This window comes from Amblyomma americanum, chromosome 6 (assembly GCF_052857255.1).
Source record: "Amblyomma americanum isolate KBUSLIRL-KWMA chromosome 6, ASM5285725v1, whole genome shotgun sequence".
NCBI lineage: Eukaryota > Metazoa > Arthropoda > Arachnida > Ixodida > Ixodidae > Amblyomma > Amblyomma americanum.
This window is the reverse complement of record NC_135502.1, coordinates 39,576,374-39,603,399: the sequence shown is the minus strand read 5'-3', so window position 1 is coordinate 39,603,399 and position 27,026 is coordinate 39,576,374. Positions and strand designations below refer to the sequence as shown.

Sequence of the window (27,026 nt, the reverse complement as noted above, 5' to 3'; positions counted from 1 at the left end):
GTGCAGCGGACAGGCTATTATTTCCTGCCTGCCCAGCTGTTATTACATTCGTTCCAGGACTAGCGAAATGTATAAAACCAGCGCCCTTTCGCTTTTGTCTTTTTTTATGGTAAAGAGAGGACAGGGAGATGCGTTTCTTCACAACACAAAGTGAACAAGGGAGCGAGGAGCCTCAGGGTGTTTAGTCAATGCTTAGACAAGAGGACTTGCCCAGAAGAAAAGTCCTTTTGTGGAAACCTTTTCTAAGCACCTTAAGGCTCTCCCCCTCCTTCGTTCATTTTACTTTTTTTTTTCAGCTATCATAGCATGCCACTGCGCAAGGTGAAGTTACTAGCGTACGCACCTATCATACTTCTAGCACCGTGGTACTTATATCTTTTCTCATAGATTTTTCGCATTGAACTGGAAGCTATAAGCTGGCTGGAGTGAACCAAAAGCCCAACTACAATCACAGCATCTAGCTTGAGTTACTGTTGCAGTAAAAAACAAATTACGCTGCTCTTCAACACTGTAATAAAAAAGTACGGAGGGCACTTGAGACTACTCACCGGCTTTGAATGCGAAAGCACTGTGTCACCGTGAGCTCTGTAGCGAGGTTCATTAGCGATTCCTTCCTGTCTAATGACACACCTGCTCATTAGCATACAGTCGTAAGGAAACGCATACATTAGGTTCACCTTTATTCGCCAAGTAGAAACGCTGCTTTGTGGCTTATGGGTTGCGTACTCACCTCGCAATACGAAGGTCCCTGCTTCAATTCCACACACCTTGGAAAGAAACGTTATTTTTCTTTGCTGTATACGTTGCTATATTGTGGTATAGTGCTGACGTCATGTGAGACCATGGTGGCGTCATTGGGGAGTTTTCTGACTACTGCTGCTGATGAACGCCACTGCGCTTCGTTGCCGATTAGCAATACAATTCTTTCGCATTAAAATGAATGATAAATAATAACACTCCAGCCTCGTCGTATAAGGTGATATGCACTGGACGGAACCAGCCAACATTCTCCAAAAGGGCACCGTTAGAAACAACGCTGTAGCGGCCGATGTCCTGCTACAGCTGACTTGCAAAAGGCTAGCGGGAGAGAGAGAGAGAGAGAGAGAAAGAGAGAGAAGAAAACTTCATTCTACACTGCGGTTTCGGAGCATCTTCAGAGGTGTTCTCTGCTTGGTTGTAGCCCCAGGAGTCTTCTCTGTCGAGCTCGTCCACTTTTAATCAATGGTCGGTTGCCCTCAGTCCAGGGCTCCGCTGGCCACTGGCCGCCCGTTGAGCTCGCTGTACCTGACATTGTTGGTCTTAACTGCGGTCGCTGGACAGCAGACTCCCATTGCTCTGCACTCGCGTTTTGTATTTTGGGGACCACGTCTGTGTTTTGACAGGCCCGTGTGATGTGATATAGTACGGGTTTTTCGTCGCACCAGGGACATTTGTACACGTATATAGTAGGGTGCATTTTGTTGTGCATGTGTAGGTTTGTGTAGGAACCTGTCTGTAATTGTCTCCAAGTGACAGCTTCCCATCTGTTGAGAGATTTGTGCGGTGGGTGTTATTGGATCCTTTTGCCTCTATGGTATTGTAGTACGGCGGAGTATCCCTTGGGTGCTGGCACGAGTTCCGCGGTCTCGTCGGATGCTCGAAAAGTAGCGGGAGCAAAAGGCGTGCTACAACATTGTTTTGGGCTTCTATCGCACAGATTATAAGTTTAAATGCGTTGGAAAGGCGCGGGCACGACAAGGACAACTACGACAACAACTGCGAAGGGATTGCCGCAGGTTTACAGGCACAGGCAAGGCAGACATCTAAAGTTTGAGCTGACACGGACTCCCATGTGGGAGGAGAAATCGACAAGCACGTTACGCTGCAAACGTATCGATCCGTTGCGCGCTAAGGAAGCAGACGGTGATGTAGCGACGACGACCGCCTAACAGGGAAATACAGTTAGTCATAGCCGGCCATAACGGACACGGAAGGACAACACTGAAACGCGATGCCATTGACTTGGAAACGCCGAAGGTAGAACACTTGGTTCTAACTTCGCAGCACTGTTCTGCTCAGCGAACTGCTGCTTGCCTGTTGGTTTGTTTTATTTGTTTAATTATCACTTTTTATTTATTTCTTTATTCATTTATTTATACAAGTACCTGCAGCACCACAAGGACATTATTGCAGGGGGGGGGGGGGGGGGGGGGCAATTGGAGGAAAATGAACATGTGGCAAAAACTTAAAACAGCTAAGCGCAGTTGGTAAAAACAAGAAAGGAACAAAATACTTAACATCGATAAGTCATCTCGACGGCAAACAGTCTTCAGTCTACCGCGGTACAAAATTACAACGCAGAAATGGAAAGGGTACACTATCGCATGAACCGCAATGCCAGCCAAAAGATATGAGGTAAACGGGATGATATTAATCTACCGCAGACTGCGTGACAATAAAGACAGAAACTCTGAACACGTTTTACATTCACCAATGCTCTTGGAAAGCCTATTCCAGTGTGCGGAAGCATGCGAAAAAAAAAATGGATTACGGTAGACATCAGTACGACGCGAGATTTGGTAAGAGGATCCTCGTCGAGCACCCGCTGCGGAATACGTATAGTCAATGCGTGCCGCTTATTGTCACGGTTCCGATAGCTATCTGTTTATATCGAAATCTATGCTGTAAGCACTAGAGCTTTCCAGGGCAGCAAGCACGAGATATTTCACGAAACTTTCGTAGGAATATCTCAAAGCGCTGATATCGGGCGCCGATAACTCTTCAGTTCCCGCGTGTCCCAGCTTGCGGTCTTACGCCTGCCTATGAGGTGGCGCGCTCAAGCTACAGGTGCCGGTATTTTCCGTCTGCCTCTTTACCCTGCGCCAAAAGAGAAATCAATAAAGAGTATCTCCTACTGCACTTCACTTCAAGAGCCCACCGGCGCAGAGTAAATGAGATGCAGACTGCCTTTGGTGTCACCATGCTGCGTCAAAGTGAGCGCATCGTCTGCCAGGCCGGAAGTGGGACTCCGGTGACGGGATGGCGTTTTGTCGCGGGCCCCTTACGCATGCGCGCAAGTTTCGCTGAGGGTGCTGAGAATGCGTAACTGTGTGGGGACAGGATTTCCGGTCTGCTTACTCTTGTCCGTAGCAGAAGCCGGTCACTTGAGTCGTCGCCGTTGCACGCGGTACCTCGCTTGGTGCCGGGTGACGGAAGTGAATAGAGCTGAGGGAATATTATACGCACGTTACGCATGATTGTCAATTTGCGTCCGTCGGGGCATCTAAACCCGCCGCATTATTTCAGCACTCGTTCAAGCGTTGCGCAACAAGAGGGTGGAGACTGCCTATGTATATGTGCTTGAAGATATTTACAGGGCTTGCACAATGACAATAGCCCTCGAAAAAAAGTAAAACAATACAGATCAGAAAAGATGTGAAGCAAGGGTACGCAACCTCTGCGTTGTTACTCACTACGTGTTTGCAAAAGGCGTTCACATCGTTGGAGTTGGGATGAATTGGGCATAAGAACCAACAGAGAAGAAGTCTAGGCGTTGAATTTTGTAGCATGCTTGATTACGCGCGCAAACAAAGCTCAACCGTAGACTTAAACAACAATATAAAAAGTAATATTCGGCATTCTGAAAAAAAAAATGCGGAGTATTATATTTTGAATATTGAGCATTTTGAAAAAAAAAATCATGCGCAGAGATGAGAATACAAAATTTGCTGGGATAAGATGGCCACGGCTGGCACAAAACAGGGTTAGTGGAGGTCAGACGAAGAGGTTACCGACCTGCAGTGGACGTAATGCTGCTGACGACGAAGAAGGGGACGATGTTGGCGATGGTGAAGCATTAACTTTAAGAACTCAGCATGCGTCAGCGAATCTTGCTCAGCCTCGGCGAGAGGGTTGAAATGGCCATACTCTGGCCTGCCCATTAGTAACTATGGAAAGTGTGAAGAAGGTTCTAAGAAATCACGTTCTAGTCGGTACCGCTGGGTGGCGCTGCGATTTGTTGCAGACAATTCTTGGTCAAGAAGCCTCGGCACGCATATATGGCAACTCTTGTGAGCGCTCTTTATTTTTACGAAAGCCATACTCCTTTATTCACGCGCGCTAAGTAGAGGCAGCTGCCTCTGGACCACGTGTTCTTGAACATTGAGGAGCAGTCAGCAAGGAGGAGACTTGGAGCGCTGTTTCTGAAGCTTTTTAGAAGACACTGGCTTTGTTGGGCAGACAAACTTCCTTCGTTCTGTTAAGTGAAACAAGCAAGGAAATTGCCGACAGAACACTGTACTGGCGCATTCCAATCGGTGACCCGGAGCAGCTCTCCGAATTCGCGAAGGGGCATGGTGTCTAAGGAGTCTAGGGACCCGTCTAGGGACGATGGCGTAGCGGTCCAATCAGAACTCGGGACGTGGACCCAAATCGCCCATTGAAACGCGCTGTTCGGTTTCGCGGTGCAAGAAAACTTGCTCCGGAGCGCTGATTGGACCCGTCTAGGGACCATAGTGTAGCTGTCCAATCAAAACTCGGGACGTGGACCCAAATCGTCCATTGAAACGCGCTGTTAGGTTTCGCGGTGCAAGAAAACTTGCTCCGGAGCGCTGATTGGACCCGTCTAGGGACCATAGTGGAGCGGTCCAATCAGAACTCGGGACGTGGACCCAAATCGTCCATTGAAACGCGCTGTTCGGTTTCGCGGTGCAAGAAAACTTGCTCCGGAGCGCTGATTGGACCCGTCTAGGGACCATAGTGTAGCTGTCCAATCGGAACTCGGGACGTGGACCCAAATCGTCCATTGAAACGCGCTGTTAGGTTTCGCGGTGCAAGAAAACTTGCTCCGGAGCGCTGATTGGACCCGTCTAGGGACCATAGTGTAGCTGTCCAATCAGAACTCGGGACGTGGACCCAAATCGTCCATTGAAACGCGCTGTTAGGTTTCGCGGTGCAAGAAAACTTGCTCCGGAGCGCTGATTGGACCCGTCTAGGGACCATAGTGTAGCTGTCCAATCAGAACTCGGGACGTGGACCCAAATCGTCCATTGAAACGCGCTGTTAGGTTTCGCGGTGCAAGAAAACTTGCTCCGGAGCGCTGATTGGACCCGTCTAGGGACCATAGTGTAGCTGTCCAATCAGAACTCGGGACGTGGACCCAAATCGTCCATTGAAACGCGCTGTTAGGTTTCGCGGTGCAAGAAAACTTGCTCCGGTGCGCTGATTGGACCCGTCTAGGGACCATAGTGGAGCGGTCCAATCAGAATTCGGGACGTGGACCCAATCGTCCATTGAAACGCGCTGTTAGGTTTCGCGGTGCAAGAAAACTTGCTCCGGAGCGCTGATTGGACCCGTCTAGGGACCATAGTGGAGCGGTCCAATCAGAACTCGGGACGTGGACCCAAATCGTCCATTGAAACGCGCTGTTCGATTTCGCGGTGCAAGAAAACTTGCTCCGGAGCGCTGATTGGACCCGTCTAGGGACCATAGTGGAGCGGTCCAATCAGAACTCGGGACATGGACCCAAATCGTCCATTGAAACGCGCTGTTAGGTTTCGCGGTGCAAGAAAACTTGCTCCGGAGCGCTGATTGGACCCGTCTAGGGTCCATAGTGTAGCTGTCCAATCAGAACTCGGGACGTGGACCCAAATCGTCCATTGAAACGCGCTGTTAGGTTTCGCGGTGCAAGAAAACTTGCTCCGGAGCGCTGATTGGACCCGTCTAGGGACCATAGTGGAGCGGTCCAATCAGAACTCGGGACGTGGACCCAAATCGTCCATTGAAACGCGCTGTTCGGTTTCGCGGTGCAAGAAAACTTGCTCCGGAGCGCTGATTGGACCCGTCTAGGGACCATAGTGTAGCGATCCAATCAGAACTCGGGATGTGAACCCCAATCGTCCATTGAAACGCGCTGTTAGGTTTCGCGGTGCAAGAAAACTTGCTCCGGAGCGCTGATTGGACCCGTCTAGGGACCATAGTGTAGCTGTCCAATCAGAACTCGGGACGTGGACCCAAATCGTCCATTGAAACGCGCTGTTCGGTTTCGCGGTGCAAGAAAACTTGCTCCGGAGCGCTGATTGGACCCGTCTAGGGACCATAGTGGAGCGGTCCAATCAGAACTCGGGACGTGGACCCAAATCGTCCATTGAAACGCGCTGTTAGGTTTCGCGGTGCAAGAAAACTTGCTCCGGAGCGCTGATTGGACCCGTCTAGGGACCATAGTGGAGCGGTCCAATCAGAACTCGGGACGTGGACCCAAATCGTCCATTGAAACGCGCTGTTCGGTTTCGCGGTGCAAGAAAACTTGCTCCGGAGCGCTGATTGGACCCGTCTAGGGACCATAGTGTAGCTGCCCAATCAGAACTCGGGACGTGGACCCAAATCGTCCATTGAAACGCGCTGTTAGGTTTCGCGGTGCAAGAAAACTTGCTCCGGAGCGCTGATTGGACCCGTCTAGGGACCATAGTGGAGCGGTCCAATCAGAACTCGGGACGTGGACCCAAATCGTCCATTGAAACGCGCTGTTCGGTTTTGCGGTGCAAGAAAACTTGCTCCGGAGCGCTGATTGGACCCGTCTAGGGACCATAGTGGAGCGGTCCAATCAGAACTCGGGACGTGGACCCAAATCGTCCATTGAAACGCGCTGTTAGGTTTCGCGGTGCAAGAAAACTTGCTCCGGAGCGCTGATTGGACCCGTCTAGGGACCATAGTGGAGCGGTCCAATCAGAACTCGGGACGTGGACCCAAATCGTCCATTGAAACGCGCTGTTCGGTTTCGCGGTGCAAGAAAACTTGCTCCGGAGCGCTGATTGGACCCGTCTAGGGACCATAGTGTAGCTGCCCAATCAGAACTCGGGACGTGGACCCAAATCGTCCATTGAAACGCGCTGTTAGGTTTCGCGGTGCAAGAAAACTTGCTCCGGAGCGCTGATTGGACCCGTCTAGGGACCATAGTGGAGCGGTCCAATCAGAACTCGGGACGTGGACCCAAATCGTCCATTGAAACGCGCTGTTCGGTTTTGCGGTGCAAGAAAACTTGCTCCGGAGCGCTGATTGGACCCGTCTAGGGACCATAGTGTAGCGATCCAATCAGAACTCGGGATGTGAACCCCAATCGTCCATTGAAACGCGCTCTTCGGTTTCGCGATGCAAGAAACCTTGCTCCGGAGCGCTGATTCTAACACGCCATAAAGCTAATGCGGCCTGCACAAAAACACACCACCGCCAGCTATATTACTGATGTTTATGCTTTTTTCATATGTACAAGGCTTAGGAAGGAGCGCTTCCAGCCTCAGTGGCGAGGATATGCGCTCAGTTTCGACTGGAGTAACTGTGCGAATTTTATCGCATCACGTAGACAGCAAAGGCAGCACTGTTCCTTCGGACGGAGGCTTTCTCACAGTTATGCAACACAGTGGCAATAAAACTAGGTAAAAAATGCCAAAAATGCCCTTTACTTGACTTGAATACATCTGCATAAAAACTTTTCTTTGCTATAACCATTGAACGCCTTAAATTCACCGCCATTGCATTAAATTAAGTCATTCTTCTTTTCTCCTGACGCACTCTAAAACATCGGCGCCCGAGTGTTTTTGAATTACGCCCTCATCGAAATGCGGGCTCGACTTGGATGAATGTCCTTTTCTCGCAAGCAAAAATTAAGACCTGAACCCGCATAGCTCAAATCGTTTCCCTCGGGCGCCGACGAATAAATAGCCCTCCTGTCGGAATGCAGACATCGGTCTAAACCGGTATACCTCTGTTTGTCTGCATTTCTTTCAGAGGTCGCTTTCACGACCCTGTTTTTGTATTATGTGTAAGTTCGGCTAGCATAATATTCTCATTTCGCGTACAGAGACTACTTTGCGGTGGTTACATTCATGCGTGGTTAAAATAACGGAACTCTCCTAAATATGACAGTTTGATAGAACGTCTTGGCAATACGAAACCATGCTTGGACGAGCTTAAAGCATTTGTACTTTATTTTTCTTAAACTATCTCCGAGGGTGTTTAGCTCCTTTTATAAACAAGCTCATCTGTTTGTAAATTCTGGTTTGGTTGCGTAATGCCCTTGTAAATGAAATTAATTGCTTAATTGACTTTACTTATTTTTATTACTCTAATCCTGATTAACGAGCATTAGGTGGGCGCAATCGACAGAAACGTTTAAAAGGTGAAGGAAAATAGGAAGTGATGGCCGGACAGTGTTGAGAAAATAAGGAACAGCACTGCCTCTCGCAAAGGCCGTGCACAGTGGTAAACAAGCACAAAGCCAACAAACAAAGAAAGGAAGCAAGGAAAGAAAAGCATAGCAAGAAAGAACTAAGGAAAGGAAAACAAAGGAAAAAGTGAGACAAAGAAAGAATAAAAGAAGGAGATAAAGAAAGGAAGGAAGAAAGGAAGGAAGAAAGGAAGGAAGAAAGAAAGAAATAAAGGAAGAAAGAGAGAAAGAAAGAAAGAGAGAAAGGGAAAAAGAAAGAAAGAAGGAAAGAGAGAAAGGAAGGAAGAAAGAGAGAAAGGAAGAAAGAAAGAAAGAAAGAAAGAGAGAAAGGAAGGAAGAAAGAAAGAAAGAAGGAAGGAAAGAAAGAGAGAAAGGAAGAAAGAAAGAAGGAAAGAATGAAAGAAAGAAAGAAAGAAAGGAAGAAAGAAAGAAAGAAAGAAGGAAGGAAGGAAAGAAAGAGAGAAAGGAAGAAAGAAAGAAGGAAAGAAAGAAAGGAAGAAAGGAAGGAAGAAAGAAAGAAAGAGAGAGAGAGAAGGAAAGAATGAAAGAAAGAAACAAAGAAAGGAAGGAAGGAAGAAAGAAAGAAAGAAAGAAAGAAAGAAAGAAAGAAAGAAAGAAAGAAAGAAAGAAAGGAAGGAGCGAATAAAGCAAAATTAGGTGTGTAAAATTTGCACACCAGTCTTTTAATCGATGTATATTTCAAACGTAATTAAATGATCCCACGGGCGTACTAACAACGAAACACGTATACAATATTGCGAACGAAGAGAAAAATGAGGAGGGGAAAAGAGAGCACATGTGCAGGGTGTTGTTCTACTCTTAGGATGAACACGCGAGTGAGTGGGCGCGCTCTTCGGAGCGCCCGCGCATTCGACACGGCCCCGCATCGAATCAAAGTGGCGTACGTAGAGGAGGACGTGGATGCGGCGCTTCATGTCGTCTGCCGCTTCGCTTTGATGCGAGGCCGGGACGGACGGACGCACTGGCGCTCGCAAAAGCGAGGCCACTCGCTCGAGTGTTCACCCTAAGAGTGGATTACCCTGTACCTTCAATTTGTACTCAAGAAGAAATGATTAATCGCAAGAAAAAAAGAGATTGCGTCTGCAGATTAAACATTTGCGGGCCGACTTCAATTATCCGAGCTGAATTATTTAACGAGTCGTTAAAACCAAACTATTTATCTCTGTACGGCCTGAATTTTTACGGCTTGTCATGCATCTGTAGAGGTTTTACTCACACTAGGCTTTACTTGATATTGCTGTAGGCCATTCAGCATAGGTGCCCTCTTGCTGATCATCGCGTAATTGATCCATGCAGCTTCGGTCTTTTGTCTTTTCCTTTTGTCACACTACTCCGACCTGCTTCATCGCCACTTCTCTTCCCTTCGTATACTTTCGGAGATGCTCTACTTTTCCCTTTCCACCACTCGCACTCTTTCGCACGTATTAGCGGAGGTAATGCGATTAGGTACAGACGGCTCGAGTTCTCGACTAGGAAGACGGCATCTGTACCAGCTATGGCCAGGAAAAAAAGAAGAAAAACTGCAGTAGAAAAGAAAGGGCAATAAAAAATTTGTTTAGCCTGCAGGCCAAAGATGAGGCATATATTTGTCTAATTTAATTAGACATGATCAGCTGGACCATTAAGACTTAATTGGAGTATACCACGCGTTCCTTCCACGCATAAGACAAGGGCTTTGCAGCTTCATTCGTTCGCACGCTCTTCTGATGTTGCAATGGTTCGCACATTCTGGGCGCGATGTCGATGGCTGCGGAAATCCGACCTATTTCCGTGCATTGTATGGTAGGCCTTGCCCTCTCTGATTAATGCTCTAGAGCATTTCGATTCTTTCAGCGTGGAGTAAAACAATGCAGCGTACTCAGAACTCGGGGTAGGTGAAACGACTCGTTTTGCAAATGATTTACAGCAGGCATAAGGGGAGCGTGTCTTATACTTGATTCGATGAATTCTGTTTAAGCATCGCCTTCAACAATATTCTTTCTCTGCAAAGTTTCGAAGATGAAGCAGTAAAAAAAACCAAACGGTGATCTAGGGGTCTAGCAGTCGCTTTCTCAAGTAGTGCACACACAGCATTTTCTTTTATTTCTGCTAAATATTGGAAATTTTTAGCTTAGCCAAATGACCGAACAGCAGCTCGTTGACGATGCCGGTCCTCTGCGCTGAGGAGCAGGACGGTGGTACACACCTGTGGTAGTGCACCCATTTTTGGATGACACCTGCAAAAAAAAGAATCATTGCAGATGACAGGAGTTGTCGCTGAAGCTGTACTCGTATATCGGCGCTAAAAGGGAAATGCAGAAGCAAGAATTCGATTGTGCTTTCTGACAATGAACCTGACTTTCTGTGCGCACGTTGGAGGTGGTGATAATGATGACCTCCGGCTTAATGGCACATACCCACGGTGGGGGATTGGCCAGGGTGCATTGCAGATAAAAACGCACTCGTGGACAAGGAGTGGAGTATTTGGATAATTTTGTGCCTTAGACTAGAATCTGATGGCGGATGCCGGGGCTAGCAAAAATATTTTCCTTCCTTTTTACTATTATTTTAATTGAAAAAAAACACTGCCACCACCACCACCACTACCACCACCACCACCACTAGAATTTGCTAAAAAAACGAAAAATAAATAAATAAACGGAAATGAAAAAGCAGTGAATCTCATTCTAGCAAAGGAATCTACCTGAGCTCTCCGTTTCTGTTGTACAACAGGACTGCATCAGGAAGACACTCTCAGGTGATGAAGAGAATTTCACCAGTGTACCTCAAGAGGAAGGTATATAACAGCTGTATCTTACCGGTACTCACCCATGGGGCACAAACCTAGAGGCTAAGGAAGAGGGTTGCGATGAAATTGAGGACAACGCAACGAGCTATGGAAAGGAAAATGATAGGCGAAACGTTAAGAGAACGGAAGAAAATAGAGTGGGCCACGGAACAAACGCGTATCAAAGACATCCTAGTCGAAACCAATAAGAAATCTGTGTGGGCAAGGAATATAATGCAAAGGAAAGATAGCGAATTGTCGTTAAAGGTAACAGAGTGGATTACAAGAGAAGGCAAGCGCAACAGGGGTAGGTAGAAAGTCAGGTGGGCAGATGAGATTAGAAGATTAGGAAATTTGCTTGATAAAATGACTGCAGCTTGAAAAAGGAAGGGTTGATTTGAGGGATATGGGAGAGGCCTTTGCCCTGCAGTGCACGAGGTTAGACCTATGATGATGATGATGAAGCAACAACAGGTGCAAACGTCATGGTTATGAAGTTGTATATTTATTGTTCACGTCACGATATGTACTTGCCACGAAATATGGAACAAACCGCAGAGAACAGCTTCACACTAGCGGGCCTTCAGTCTGCTTCTGGTTCGCGCTTTTTGTGGAGAGATTTATGCTTTTCTCTTGTCCCTGTGTACCGTCTTTCATTAACGCACCTAATTACGAATTTTAGCGCGATAGCGTTAAAAGCCCTTGTCACAGAAAAGCTGGCGTTGGTGTTAGTAACCTAGTGCAGTTACCAGGTTTTCTTCGCAGAACATGAAGTGGACGGGGCAAGATGCAGAAAATTTAGTGTGTCGCTGCACTGTCATGTTGCTGAGAAGCTTGAGAACGCCAGCAGTAATCAGTTTACACAGTTAATATTTGACATCTCTGTAGAGATTGTATATGCACCTCTAGGCTAAACTATTTTCATCTTGGTCAAGTCGGTGTTACCTTCTTCAACATAGCCGGTCCAGTAAGTAGGAGCTGCACCTTGAGGTTCACTTAGCGACGAAGACTCGGCGCACGCCTGCGAAGAAGCCCAAGCAGCCGCTTGCTAATGTAAGTGCCTAATGTTGTGACTTGCAACATGCTAGATGTAATCAGAGCTTTTCTTCACGAAACAATGGGAGATTGTTGTTGACGAAATGTTATGCATCTAGCTATTCATCGAAAGAGCGAGGCTTTCTGCAGGAAGAGTCGAAACGCAAATCGCACTACGGCCGTTGCTGGTGCGTTGCACGTTGTATTGAGCACGACTGTACATTTAAAGGCATACAAAGAATTTAGCGCGCACTTAGGAAGCAGGGAGGGCACAAGAGTCGGGGGTGGCAGCAGGAGCAGCAGCAGATGCAGCAAATCCGGAAGCACTGTTGAAAAGCATGCGTCCTGGGGCACGCACGCCTCCTAAGCATGAGGACGCCGCTCTGAACCTTGACATTATCTCCTCGCCCGGCGCGGCGGCTGGAGCCCAGGCCGGGTGGAGAGGAGGCACTCGGGGTCACCTCTCTGCCTCGCAGTCCCGGGAGCGCTTCCTCCTCTGCCCCCTTCACGGACCCTCTCCACCGCCCGGACACCCCACGATATAAGCATGAAACCAAGGCCTGAAATAAACCTCCAAGGGAAAGAGGACGTGCCTCTGCAAACATACGCGTTTTATAGCAATCTTTACTTGTTTTCTTTTTTTTTTGAGCGAAAAATTATATTTTGCACCATTCATTCTTCCCTTTTTGACTGGTGACGCAAACTCTTCAGCTGCACTTCGAACGACCTTTCGCACTTTGCCTTCATTTTTGGGTTAAAATGGAGGTATGGCGTAAGCTTCTGAAGTGGGAAAATGTGGGGTGGAAAATGGAAAGATACTCTTAGCGGTAAGGCGGGGCCTAGCGCTTGTGCAGAGGTAGTGGTAGGTCACAGCGGGACATCCCCGTTTTGCGGCGGCTCTCGGGGTAAGGCGCGGCGGCTATTCGTAACGGTACTCAGCGGGTGACAGTCCAAGGAGGATCTGGCGGCGAACTGGGGCACCGACTGGGCAGCAGGGAAGTGAGGCGAGGAGAATGAGGGGAAGAAATATGAGAAGTGGCGCACAAAAGCGAAGGAAAAACCCTCCCAATGTTCGCGGTGGAAAGTAACGGGACCGTTCGTGCAGCAAGCACACACACGCACACACACAGCAAAACAGTGAGGGGGAAGGGGCACCCACCAGAGCCCGGCGAACGCAGCGTTCACGTGGCTGGCGGCGGCACGCGCGCGCTTCGGCGCCGGCGCACGAGATGGCGCCAGCGGAGGCGGCCCGGCGCGCAGCGCGAGCGATCGGCGGCCGCGACCGGCGCACGGGCAGCCGCAGCAGCAGCAGCAGCAGCAGGCAGCCACCGCCGCCGCCGTCGCCAGCGCTGCTCTCAGCAAGGGCCGGCGCAGAGCCAGAGCTGCGTGGCTGTCCGTAGCGGTAGGGCGACGCTGTTACGTCAGTAGTTGGTGCGCCTCGTACTTATACAGCCTTTCCGCGCAGAGTGATCTCTTCCTGAGGGAGTCATCATGGCGGACAGAGGAAAGGACGACCAGGTAAGGCTCACGAACGTCGCGCTCACGCGCTCGGCCCTGCACGGCGGCCGGCCCCCCGCACAACATGGCGGGTGCCCCGGGTCTTTGCTGCTTGTGTTGTTGTTGGCGCCCGCGAGCTCGCTCGCGCCCCGCTGGGCGAAGCACTGCGGCGCCGCTCTTCGCCGGCGCAAATGGCGATCGGTGCCTTCGCTCCGTATTGATTTTGCCAGGCCCCTGGTCGTGGGAGTGCTGCGGCGGGCCCCGGTCGGGGACGACCGTGCCCGGGGAGGGGCCCCCCGAGTCCTTGCGGACACTTTCGAACACCGCGCGCGGACGTGCCCTGCCCACCCGCGCGAGCGCTGCAGGGCCGCGGTGTCCGCACCAGCCTTGACCGTGGCACAGAGAATGCAATCGCCAGATATTTCTATTTTCGCTGCCGGGCCGGCACCCGACTCGATGGGGTGGGGCAGCGCGACGCCTGGCGCAGGGAAAGCGCTGGTAAGGTCACGCGAACCGGTCGCTGAGGTTACCCCCGCCGGCTCGCACCTTGCGGCGCTTCTGGCCCCGCGGAAGCCGGCGCAGGCCGCTGCCTCTGTCCGTAGTGCCGTCGGCGGCTGCGCTCGTCCCGCCGACCCGTGTGGTTAGAGCGAGCCGGTAAACGCTACGCCAGCCATCGAACAAGGTCGTTGCGCCTACGGTGCGGGCGCCGGACCCGTGGCCCAGTTTGCGGCCTAATGCCGGCAACACTGTAGATGTATGACCCTGGCTCCGCACAACCCATGCGGCAGCGGCGTCCTGGGCGCAGCGCGTGGTGCGAAAGGGGTGCTGCCGGCGACCACGGCACCCGGCTTGCGACGTCCGAAATGTATTCGCTCCGAAGGATCCCCGTCGACCTGTGCGCCAAACGAGGGTGGCTCGAGGGCCTCTAGACGCGAAAGGCGACCGTTATGACCGGAGTCCGCCATTTAAAAATGTCCGCCCGCGCTACCTGCAGTAGCGATGGAAGCGAGCGGCGTCGCGAAGTGGACCCTTGGTCGCATCCTCCGGAGACGTCCTTGCGAGAATTTTTCCGTCGCCCGTAGCGGCGCGTTTCTCCTCAGGTGCTCGAATAAAACGTGCAAGGAAGCGAGCGCTACTGCATCGGCGATCCCCTGAGCGCCGGCTCTGAGCCTAGGGCGCCGGCAGCGGCGCCGCGTCTGTTTCGAAATCAGTTCATCGATTTTTGGCCGCGGTCCAGATCGTGACTCTTGGCTTCTTTTCCTTGATTGGAACACCACTTTTTTTTGGTTAGTTTGTGTTCCCCGTTACCCCCCCGCGGCTACCCCTGCTGGTGGTAGTCCAGAAACGGTTACGCCGGTCTCGTATGCAGTTTCTTTCCAGAACCGAGCGATTTCAGAAGTAGTCGGTACCGCTGTTTCGCGCTTCGCTCATAACTGACCCGTAGGACTTATCTACTGCTGCTGTGACTCATGTGACGACTAGATTTTAACTCCTTTGCCGTGTTACGGCGTTATCTGGATAGCAGCTTAACCTTGGGATGAAACATGAAATTGCACTTAGTTTTTTTTTTCTTTGCTTGCTTAGAGATATAGACTAACTCGGACACGTGGTCGCCACGACCTTTGTCAGAAGACGCGCCACTGTTTGACATGCTGGCGGAGGTTATTGCCTTGCAGTCGTCGGTACATCCAGGGATTACGCCTTCATCATCAGTCATCGACCGAAGGATACCTTCGCCGGCCCGTGCTACCGATTCCCCATTCATCCAAGATTGCGCGGCTCGATGGCTTATCGCTCACTCCGGCGAAGTGACGCGGACTGTACTTCGCGGTTCTGACGCCTTAGCACCATGGTCACTGTGCGCATTCGTCGAGGCATTCTTCGGGATTGCTGGTTTTTTTATTTGTTGCTCAAGATGCCCACTTATCGCCCTGAATCATAACAGCGTGACCCGCGGATATCGGTTATCATTCGTTCTTAAACTGTGCGGTGCCGTTCTAATCACCTTAGCGCCAGCTTGGCAGTGCAGCGCCGCTCAATCGATTCGGCCGCGGGCTTGTTCGCGTTGCCCGAAAGTGGTTACGTGTACCGGCCTTATTGAATACGGCAAAATCACGCAGCCAGGTGCCGTGAAGAAATTTTTTTGTTCTTTTATTTAGCTTAAAGCCGGCGATTATCACATTCAAGCTACTATGCCGCTGAAATCGTAACGCGGGAAAAAAATAATAAAGGACGTCTTGTGAGCTGCTCAGTCGCTGTGTGCGTTTGGAGCTTGCGGTTTAGAACACTCTACTGTTTAGAATGGTGGCTTCGTTATGTCCGGCCAACAGTACTCTCCCTCAGTGCGTTCTGAAAGATGCATCTTACATGAAACCTGTACTGGAGCAGGCATTACTTGGAGTGAAGGTGATCAAGACAACTCGAATCAGTCGAGTTTATAGTACTCTGTCTTGAGTGGGATTTTCAGGAAACCCGCTGAAAGTCACATCCTGACTGGCATCCCTCTGCCAAGGGAAAAATATGTAGTAGTTTTAAGCTTAGCGTCCTACGCGAAGCCACGCCTCCCTTCACGTGCAGCCAGTGTGTCGAGGTAGCTGTAAGGACGGTTTCGTGTTCCTCATTCTTGATTGACTTACGACAAAAAGTTGGATTGTATGCACCTTGCCCTCCGGAGCCGAAGGAGTATATTTGGAAAAGAAAAGGTGAAAATAGTGGCCAGAGTAGGAGCAGCTGATCTGTTTAAACGAGCGCGGTGGCCCGCTTTCGATCACAAAACACACCACACGTGCTGCATCACTTAGGCAGGACCCCCGCCATCTAAATCGGGAGACCGCCACCCCGCGTGCATGGGCGAAAACAAACGAAGTCACACGTGGCATAGAAAGCAAACGGCAGCCAACTCGAAGCCGCTGACGCGAAAACAGCAAGGGCCTTGGTGACCTTTTCTCATGACTTGCGTACGGTTTGTTTTGTTTGTAGTTTAAATCGTTTTTATCGGTGCTCATGTTTAGCGCGAGTTACGATCCGACGGCTGTAGCGGACAGTGCTTTCTCTTAGTGGTTTGAGGTCGTGTGTTCGACCCCGTGTCGTGTAGATCCCATCATCGGACATCTGTCATCTTTCTCGGTTGCACGACTGCAACGTTCATTTAGCACATAGCTTAATAGTTTTACACTCTCGACCTTTTACAGATTAACTCGATCCCACGTTATAAAAAGACCTATCTTACTTTCTGCTTTGGGTTAGCGGCGTGTATCGCGTTTCCTCGGCGAGTCTTATATCGTACTCAAGTGTTCGCCTATTAACGTGTTTGTCAGGCTTTAACTAACCACTCATGAGGTTCGATCGCACCTCGTGCCGAGGGAGTGTGGGTCCTGAACATTTATCATGCTTTCAGCTCCTTTTAGCTGAATAGATTGAAAGGCATTTTAAGAGCCATTGCATACAGACAAGTTCATTATGGGGAACACTTGGCAAGCGGGAATCGGGGTTGTCAGTCTTTAACAAGTACCGTAATCGCCCTCTCCGATAACTGCGCGGTGATGAAAATGTTTGACAGTTCGGGAGACGGATTGATGTGGTTCGAATCCCTAGTTCGGAACTCTATTGGCTGTCGCTGCCCGCCCTCTTTCGGGGAGTTGCTCCTGGTCCCGAGGATTGAGCTGGTTAGAGGGCCTCCCACCCCAGAGTCGTTGCCTGAGATATTAGTTCCACTTCCGGACTTCCTTGGCAGGCCCGCGCCATATAGGTCCGCCTTCTTCCCGCCGCACTGGCATTCTGTACTGAAAGATGCTGGGTCCATGGCGTGAATCTAGACGGGTGGTACTAAATACTGCGTTTTGCAGTTGTGAAGTGAAAGTCGGTACTGTACTAATGTGGTGTTCTTATTGAAACTTGACCTGAGTGAATGCGTTAACTTTTACGAGGCAAGGTTCTACGCGTGATTACTGCTTTTACTTCCTGTCGACGTATGGAGTGCCGAGCACGGGGCACATATCAGCTAGCCCCCTCTGTGGGCGATTCTGAGGATTGTATTACTACTGCAGGTTGTGAAACTTGGGAGAACGGCGCTTGGTGGCGTTACAGTGTACTACACTGTGGGACCTGGCGGCATCCGATGTTGCGAGCCAAGGCGCTCGTTAGCGGCACGCTTGCGCAAATAAATGAGTGGAAAGAGGCGGGAGGAGGGTAGCTGGGAAAGAAGAGGCCGGAAGTCGGCGCATTGCACGCTTCCGGTCGCCTGGCTCGCGTTTGGAAGCGGCGCACCTGACGCCCGGCCGACTCGCTTTTGTCGTCGCGCAGACAATGGCAGTGGCTGCGGCGGGACTGGGAAAAGAAAATAAAGAATCCGTGCTCGCCGAAATCCCGGTGAGAACCCAGGAGCGTCGTCCCAGGTGGTAGAGACAGAAGAGAATTGGCGAAGCAATCAGCCCGTCAGTTGAACTGTCGACAAGGTTCATCAGCATTTGGTCTCGGGGAGGCACTGTGTGTATAGACGTGTGGAGCAAGCTGGACACACAACTCTCACGTTGTTTCAGCCGCGCGTACTTAGTGTGAGAAGTCCACCGCGGATTTTTTTTTTTATAATTGCGGTTGAAAATATTCATAATTTGCGAAGTCAGTGGTTTCAGTTCGTCTCGTTTCCCACCCAACTGCTGGCTCCAGGTTACAAACTCGCGACAGTTGTGCAAAATTAAACCTTTTCTTTCCTTCGAGGTTGCGGTTATTCACAAATGTTATCTCGTAGGTACTGCAGTGTAGCCCCACAAAAAGAACGGGATGTAAGGGGGGGGGGGGGGGGGGTTGCTTTGTAAGCACGCCCACGTCCGGTAGCATCCGGCAGCACAGGAGTTGCGGAACACCGCCGAACCGGTGCAAGGTGCGCAGCGACCACGTGGCACCCAGCGTGCACAGGCTCAGCCACCGCCCAGTCCTGGAGCGAGAAAGCCGCGCCGATAACGCGCCGGCGCACCACGTGGCAATCCCGGAGAACCAGGAGCAGGCTACGCGGCCCGCTGCGCTGGTCCCCGGAGTCCTTGAGCGTTTCCCACAGGGGGGCCCGCTTCCCCGGTGGAGTCAGGTGCTTCTTCGCATACTGAACACCTGCGCAGCCGCACTTGCCCCGTTGTGTGGCTGTGCCCCCGGGGCATGTCGGCAGCCCTGGCGAGAGCGTACGCGCCCGGCATCCTCGGCGCATTGCACGAGCTTCAGCGGTGTGGCGTTTCCAGCGCGGCCGACCTTAAGGTGCTTCGATGTTAGTCTTCGACGTTTAGGGCGAAGCTGAATCCGTTTCGAGTCTCTCAATTTTGCGTCGTGACAGTATTGTTCCGAAGGGCTGCGTTTGCGGCTGTCAAGGCCACCAGGTCATCCATTACAGCTGCCAGGCGTGGAAATTCCATTTCAGCTACAAATTTAGAAGGTTCGCGTCCCTACCAGAAGGCAAGGCTATCCTTGAGAAACAGAATGACATCCCCGGACCTAAAAACGGCTTTCCAGGTGTCCTATAGACTCCCGATACCAACCACGGCCAGGAAGGAGTCCTGCACAGAGAAAGAACGGAGACGTGTTAGAGCACCCCGTGACTGTGATCTGTAGCTTTAGAAGTCGTTGATTTAATATCTCGCGAGAATACTGAGAACACCCGAACAAGTCACGGACTCTTGCAGAATCAACCTTGTATGTAGAGAGCAACGCGGAAAGAAGGAAAGAAGGTGTCCTTGCATCACTCCGACAGGAGCTAGCCTTGCGTGTATGCGTCAGCTCGGAGCGATCTTCCAGGAATGCGTTCGCCCGCGAGAACTGTGGTGCGGCTGGCGGTTTTATTCCGAGAATCTTCCGAGCGGATCAGCTCGCGGCGCATCTCATTAACGCGAGCAGCCCCTGTATACAGGGTAGCCAACGAGCTCGGTCTAGAGAGAAGTTATGCTATATGCGGCAGACTATCGTGAGCGTCAAGATCGTCGTTCCTGCGGTTTCACTTTAGCACCGCCCGCGTTGCTGGATTGGATTTCGCGCTGGCACACTCTCTGCGAGTGCTGTGAAGTTGCTCGCGAGTCTAGACTGAGGACTTTTTTCTGTTTCTCTCGCTACTCCACGCTACTGCACTGGAAACGAAGGAGTCGCATTCTGGCATCGGACAAAGTTTCAACGAGGCGTCGACCGTGTACACAGGCGATAAAGAGCTCGCGCCTTCAGCCTTGGCGCTGTACCAAGAAAAAGAAGTGTACGGTTTAAAGCCTGCTGCACCTCCGTATGATAGCACTTGAGTTTGCGCGTAACTTTATGGGTGCGCTTACTGGACGCAGCTTTGGAAATGCCGGTCTTGCGAGTCTTCTTGGCTTGCGCTACAGGAAGAGTATATAGGCACCGCCGGTAGCTCTAATTCAGTCGCTACTTCGTCAGTCCCGTGAATGGGACAGCAAACCGATAGCGCGTGCGGCCTGCTCGAATAAACAAACGCTTATCGCACGATAAAGCTTCGACGCGGATATTGAGACATCGCCGACCCTGTAATGTGCCTAACTTTAGACCCTTTCTAATGAAAAGAATCCAAACAAAGCCGTGGTGCGCGGGAACACAAAAACTGGCGCTGACTAAAAATGCCGAAGCGCTTTCAATAGGTCGCGGTGAAAGGTTTTCCGGAAGTTAGAGTTGGCCCTATAAACAGCGCGCCAAGAGTCATTAATCGATATTACGAGCAACCGCATTAAAAAGCACCGGAAAGCGAGCGCGCGAATGGTGTTTTTTTATAAACCTCGTGCGTGTGCCGTCTAATGCTTTGTGTAGGCAGCCACTGACATCGTCAGCGTCATGCCAGACGCGTCGTGTTTTTTCTTTTTCGGCGTATAGGAGCGGGAATACGTCACCGACGGCCTTGTCAAAAAGAAAAAAAAAACTGAAGGCACGAGCGTTAGGTTGCAGTTATTCTCTGGCCCTTTCTTGTTTTTCATTGCGTCGCATTTTTTTGTTTTCGTTTTTTTTTCTGCGTGAGAACTCGCCAGCCTCATCGGCGAGCCTTGGTCGGCAGAGGCTCAGCCGCAACCCGAAACTCCGCTTTTGGGAGGGAGAAACCCGTGAAGCGCCGTCTGGCAGCCAGTGCGTCTGGTTCTCACCACCCTCCCGTTCGCGCCGCGAGTACCCAGTAGCCGCCCGGAGCTTAGTGGCGCCCCCCCCCCCCCCCCCCCCCCCCGGTGTCTCGTCTCGGCGTTCACGGTTCGACAGCTCCCGGCTCGTGGGAGTGGTCTCCTGGTGTGCCTAGACGCGCGCGTTTACAGATGGGCACTTAGGAGAACGACTACGAGGTTTCTAGGGAAGTAAAATATTCCCATCCCCATTCGCCGTGCATTGATACTCCAAGCCGCGACTACCCCATTCCGCCAGGCCTCCTAATCTCGTCTGAATCCACTCGACTCTCAGGCTCTCGCGGCTGCTTTAATCTCTGCTTTGGAATCCACTGTTTCCTCAGCAGACCAGAAGTCATGTCTCCTTAACGCTACATGTGGCTTCCATGCCAATGTCCACCTCTTGATTACGGTTGGGATGTCGACTCTCGTTTGATCTCTGCGCCGCGCTGCTTCCTTCGTGTCACTTTTAAGTCACCTTTGTCATTTTCCTTGAAATGTCGCCCTACGAATGTATTCAAAACACAAAGAACTGTGCGGAGCACAGGATGGCGTCTGTTTTGAGCGCGGCGGTTATTTGCAGCCACTCTGTAGTACTACTGCAATCGGCTGCGAACTGGGCCGCACTGACGCTCTGAAACATTGAGCATGCCCCAAGTTCAACGGTATAGTGAAGACGGCAAAGAGCAATTTGTTCAGCCCGTTAGAAATCGAGGCTGTTTGTTTCTTCCGGTGTTGCCTCAAGCCAACGGGAGCAGTGTGTGTGTTTATTATCTGAAACGCCGTGCCGGCACTATGCAGTCGCGTATGCATATGCGAAGAGAAAAAAAAAAACGACATGGCGCGAGTTGCGTGGCTGCGGTATATCTCGAAATTCGGAGCGGTTCTGTATAGACTTCGGCGATGCGGCGTTATGTTCTGTGTCGTTGTGCCTTCACGGTTTAGGTTTTTTTTTTTTTCGTTCATTCGCTGTCGGCGCGTAGCGCAGGACCCGAAAGCTCATCTCGCGTCGCGTGCAGATATGAACAGCAGCGGCGCATCGTGGATGGGGCGATCTTCCGACGCAGGAGAGGAGTCTTGTTGCCGAGCCTTTATCGCTTTACGACTTTTCAGTCCTGTTGCTTTTGCTGTGCTACTCCTGCGTGCCAAAACGACTCGAGTAGAACGGCAGAAAAGTTTCGTCTGCTGCTAGCTCTCTTTCAACGAAAACCCAGCTCCTTGTGGTCTTTATCTTTGTTCGAGCGCATATTGCGGGAGCATCCGTCTGCTTTGCTGTCTTTCTTTTCTCCTGTAGACTACTCCGCTGCCGTCGTCTTTAATGCTCCATTTTTTTGCTTCTCTTTGCTTGTAAAGATTGCCCGCCTGGTGATGGCCGGATGCAGAGAGACGGAAGCCGCTTACGCGTTCTTAACTTCTTTCTTGTATCGCTTTTTGTTTTATAGTCGTTCCTCAAGTTTCCTTCTTATCTATTTCGCGAGATGTGGTGAAGGCGGGCTTCAAAAAATCGACTCTGAAGCGCTCGATCGATCATATTTGCCTTTCTTTTTTTCTTCTTCGTCAGCTCGTCTCTCGATGCGCACAGAAATGCGCCTCGTCCTGCGTGAATCAAATCGACATTGCGCGTAACGGAACAAACGTGGTTTGTCATCGGATTTAGCTGCGCGCGTTTCATACGTTCTTCGCACACTGTGGGGCCTTTCCGATTACGCGTCTAGATGAGCGGTACGAAGGTGCGTAGCCGACAGAGTACAATACTTCCCAGCTCCCAAGCCTGTCAGAACAGACTGAAAGCCGTGCGGACTGCGTTTAAAAACGTCGGCTATAAGCTCTCGCGTTCTGTCGAGCATTGCTTCCAGAATCAATACATATCGTTACGCAGGAGTTGAAGTCGATAACGACCTGTCGATGTGTTACCTGCAGTGCACTGAAACCGCGCAATGTAACGCTCAGTGGAGTATTGGAAGAATCCCAGCGCCTTTAGCACAAAGGTGTTCAGGCCTCCTTTACCGCCGTGCGTGCCTGTACAGGGTCGCAGCCTGTGGTTTCTCTTTCCTCTCCTGTGGAGCTGACCCAGTCATAATTTCCGTTAAGTTTGACTTGCTCCCCGCGTAACCTATCTGCTGACGCGTCCAAGGCAACTAGTGGTGCGTTCATTGTTTTCCCTACACGCTGACCACGGGGCGCCGTTATCCACCCGCCCGCAGTGGCGCAGCAACCTTGTGTACAGTGCAATTGAATGGACACTGAAACGGGGCGAGAGAGAACTAGCGAGAAGACTTTCTGCCTCGAACAGTGCGGTGTCGACTGGTTCTTCGCGAAAGCAAGGAGGACGCTTGTGGCTCATCACGCGACTTGGAGCTCTCGGGAGAGTGCAGTCTACTGGCGAAAGCGTGTGTCCGGGGCGAGACGGATAGGGAGGGGGGGAGCGCATCTTTGCGTAAGAGGCTCGCGATAAGCTGTGGAGGTCGAGGTTTGTTTTGTCTGCGCCCCTCGTGAGGGCGAACTGGTGACTTCGAGAGCCCTGTATGCGAGTAATCTTTTTTTCTTTTTTCAAACATTCTAGAATCTTGCGTTTCGGTCACGCGTCCGCTCTCGTCACGCGCCTCTTCTGATCGAAAGTACTCCCGACTCTACATCTGACGCGGTTACATCTGACGCGGACCGAGAACTTTCGGCCACTCTTCTTGACTGCTGTGAGCGGCGTTGTGGCTGTAGTGCTCAGGTGCAATTTTGTGCTTTCCCGCTATACACGGTAGTAAGTGTAGTTAATCTCTGTGCTACTGAATGCCGTGCACCAGGCGGTAAGAGTAAACTGGATAACCTTTAGGCGAATTTACCTTGTACAGTTACGCGTGACAACCCACCAATGTGAATTTTTTTTCTAAACACTCGGGTAGCCTTTTTCGCCGCAGCGCCGTCTGGCGGGATAGCTTGAAATGCGGTCACTGCCGCTGTACTTGGATTCAGCTTGCGCGGGCTTAAAAGAGCCGCGGGACGCATACAGTTATGTGCTGTCTTCTAATGCGGTGTCTATACCGAAGCTGACATTCTTGTTTCGTTTGACGTACACAGCCTCGCGTGGTATATGCTGGAAGGGTTTGACGTTTTAAGGTCTCGGTGCGACGACTCAACCCTCTTGCTCCACCGCGGTGGCTCTGGTTATGGTGCCCGGCTGCTGACCCGAAAGACGCGGGTTCGATCCCGACCGCGGAGGTCGAATTTCGATAGGTGAAATTATAGAGGCCCGTGTGCTGCGCGATGTCAGTGCCCGTTATAGAACCCCAGGTGGTCGAAATTTCCGGAGCCCTCCACTACGGCGTCCCTCATAGTCTGAGTCGCTTTGGGACGTTAAACCCCCATAAACCAAACCAAACCTCACTCCATCTTACTGTCTTCGGGCTTGCCACGGTTGCTGCCTTCGGAGCAGTTGCAGCGTACTTTTTTTTTTTTTCACAGTTGGCGCTAATGCATTGGCGTTCTCATGGCTAATTAACACTGCGCCCCGAGCGACTCTTGGCGGGTCGTCGGCGCCGCACCCAAGCCTTGCCGCGTACTCAGCCGATCTCGGCGCGCCTCGCTTGGCTGCGCTCGTGATGCGGCCATTGTTCCTCACGGCGGATGAGTTGCGAAAGGAAAGGCGAGAGATGGTTTCCGCGGGGAGGCCGTTTAGCGCGACCTCCTTGGACGTCTTCAAGGCCGGCGCCGGTTTGATGGCCGGCGGGCGTCGCCGCTTTCCTCCGGCTTCTCAAGTTCCGTGCATTAATCTGGATTCGAGTGGTTGGATAGTATAGAGTGCGCTGGAGTGGCGGTTAGAAAATTTTCAGTGGTGGCTGAAATTGGTCTGGGTGGGGGAAGATGTGTACAAGTGGTAATTAAGGCCATGGTTCGAGAAGGTCCCGTAAACCGGGAACTGTGCGAGTTAGAACAACTGCACGTCTTTGCCTGACATGACGCTCAATGAGTGCATCAGTCTCCACTATCTTGCATGGGGCACTGCAGGATTTGAAACAGTACTCTAAAATTTGAATCAAGACTGCTGTGGGACTCCTTGTAAGCCTGACGGTGCAGTTACCCAGTTTTTGTACCTAGTTTACTCAGTACACGTCAGTACAGTCGTGGGTCTCAAATCCCAGTTTTTTTTCTTCTTCATTGCATTATAAGGCATGAGAAGTGGAGGGGAGAGGTTGCTCAAACACAATTACACCTGTGTTCACTTCGGTACATCTTCGGCTTCACTGCAGGTAACTAAGACCAGGACGGGAGTCGCCACATCTGTCGGCACCGTGCAAAATATTTCTTTTCCGCGTGCAAGGGGTAACAGGAAAGGGTTTGCCGGCCTGGGGGCGAACCCTTGCAACAGCGTTCGCTCGCCCCGCCCTAATGAGCGCGCTGGCAGCTCGGCCGTCTGGGACACACACACACGCAACATGGCGGAGCAGTTAGGTTTGCGGAAGCCATTTTCTTCCCGAGTCTGGCGCGTGCTGCCGGCAGGGACGAGCGGCGGTAGCAGCTGGTCGCAGGGGGTTCGTCCATTTGCACACGCGACGTTCGCGCCGAGAGGAAGCGTCGTTTACACAGCTCGGCTGAGCGCTCGCGCTGTTCGGGTGCTCGCAGGAATCAACGACCGAGCCGCTATAGTTGTTTGTGCCTTCGGGAGCCTTGGCCGCTACACTCTGAACTCAAATACGCCCATCTGGGAGTAAACAGCGGAGTAAGCTGTCTTCTAGTGCACTCCATTTTATAAAAGGGTGTGCACTAGAGGGCAGGTTACTCCCTATTTACTCCTTTCTGTTCGGAGTGCAGGCTGTGCATTCGGGGCTTGAGCCACTGTTACAGCTGCACTTTCGGAAGCCTTTCGCACTGTTGTCTCGGCCATACCCCCTTTCCACCTTTCAACTGACTTGAATGGTAAAGAGCGAGCAAGGTACAGAGTCTTCTCTTGCGACTATCTGGCCAGCATTTTCTTAAGCCATAGTTTAAATTTCAACATTTAAATTAACATTGAGTTTTAAGGAACTTTGAGGGGAAATGGAAGTTCGCCTGTATCGATAGGCGTCGGCATTCTAACGACAAAGAGACCATTCTCGCCGAAAACGGAGCACTTTCAAGCTTGAAAATAACAAAAAAAACTGACTTCAGATGTCGCAGTCACCGGCCGATTTCCGAACTAAACTGCGTGCGTCGACACTGATTTTTGGGAACGGATCTCAGAAGATATGCTGCGCCGCCATTCACTTCAAAACGGCGGCAGCCACTCCTCGGTGCGGGCGTCACGAGTTTGAGTCGAATGGCGGAAAAATTTTTAAAGTCGCTTTTCTCAGCGATAAATTTTATAAGTAATTTTTTGCTGCCGGGCACGTTAACATACCCAGAAGAAACAGTCAGATAATGTTCTTGCTGATAAAATAGCTTTATGGAGTTATCCTCAATGTCGCTTTAATGGAAGCAGCGACAGGCAGAGCACTACTTCAGGAACAGCAACAGAGGAAGCAAAAAATAGAACCCGTAATAGCATAAACTAACGCCATAAAAGAATATATATATATATATATATATATATATATATATATATATATATATATATATATATATATATATATATATATATATATATATATATATATATATATATATATATATATATATATATATATATCGGTGTTCACCTTGGTGACCGCGTTGTGCGCATATTGTCTCTCGTCTGTGTCCGATGTCTTTTAATTCGCACTATGCAATGACGAACTATAGAACGTCAAGCCACCATTGTCCAACACAAGGCTTATTCGCTCAAGCGATTGGCGGTGTCAGTGCTTTGCCGAACGTCAATAGGCACGCATCTAGCAGCTTCGCTTTCGTTGTGCACGAGAGAAAATCGAACGACGCCTGAAATAACTTCGCTCGTTTTCAGACAAGCGGTCACTCTCCCGCATAGGCACGGCGTGGCCCTGGCCTCCTCTTAGTCCAAGGCTGCTTTCTTGTGTGCACCGAGCACGTGTCCTCAAATGCACGCGATTGCATTAGGCGGGTCGCACGTGGTGCAAGCTTTGCATTTCTGCTTTGTTGCTTTTTTTTCTTCCTTAGTTTTACTATCCTACCTAGAATTCAGATCTGAATCGTAGCTTGTTTAGAAAGTCAGCGTGCAGCGTAGAGGAGTTTCGATGCCTTTTCTTTCTCTTCCACCCGGTGCAATTTTTCGCCCGTACCTCGATATCCCAGTGCAGTCCGCATTTGGCTTGCATCTACGGACGTTCCAATAAAACACGTTACGGGTCGAGGGCATTGTTCTGAGCACTCCCGGACCGTGCACGCGAGTTTGCTTTCTCTTCGCAATTAATTATTTGCCCCGGCAGCGAGAAAGAAGGCGCTCTAAAAAGAAATGACAAAG

At 50.8% G+C, this 27,026-nt stretch overlaps 1 protein-coding gene and 1 long non-coding RNA gene across 3 annotated transcripts in view; one reads left to right on the top strand and one right to left on the bottom strand.

Moving 5' to 3' along the window:
- Positions 1–10,277: 10,277 nt before the first annotated feature.
- Positions 10,278–27,026, bottom strand: part of LOC144136649 (uncharacterized) — a 68,722-nt gene continuing 51,973 nt past the window's right edge. The window contains exons 4-7 of the long non-coding RNA XR_013315650.1: positions 17,787–19,060; positions 11,934–12,009; positions 11,030–11,094; positions 10,278–10,437 (exon numbers count right to left, since the gene is read on the bottom strand). This is a non-coding gene — a long non-coding RNA (uncharacterized LOC144136649). The remainder of the gene's footprint in view (positions 10,438–11,029; positions 11,095–11,933; positions 12,010–17,786; positions 19,061–27,026) is intronic.
- The window catches only part of Atpalpha (sodium/potassium-transporting ATPase subunit alpha), a 100,001-nt gene continuing 86,271 nt past the window's right edge, over positions 13,297–27,026 (top strand). The window contains exons 1-2 of one of the 2 annotated variants that reach the window (XM_077669161.1): positions 13,297–13,425; positions 13,489–13,541. In XM_077669161.1, coding sequence (XP_077525287.1) covers positions 13,515–13,541 — 27 coding nt within the window. In that variant the 5' untranslated portion in view covers positions 13,297–13,425; positions 13,489–13,514. The remainder of the gene's footprint in view (positions 13,426–13,488; positions 13,542–27,026) is intronic. The other variant, XM_077669164.1, reaches the window with a different exon arrangement.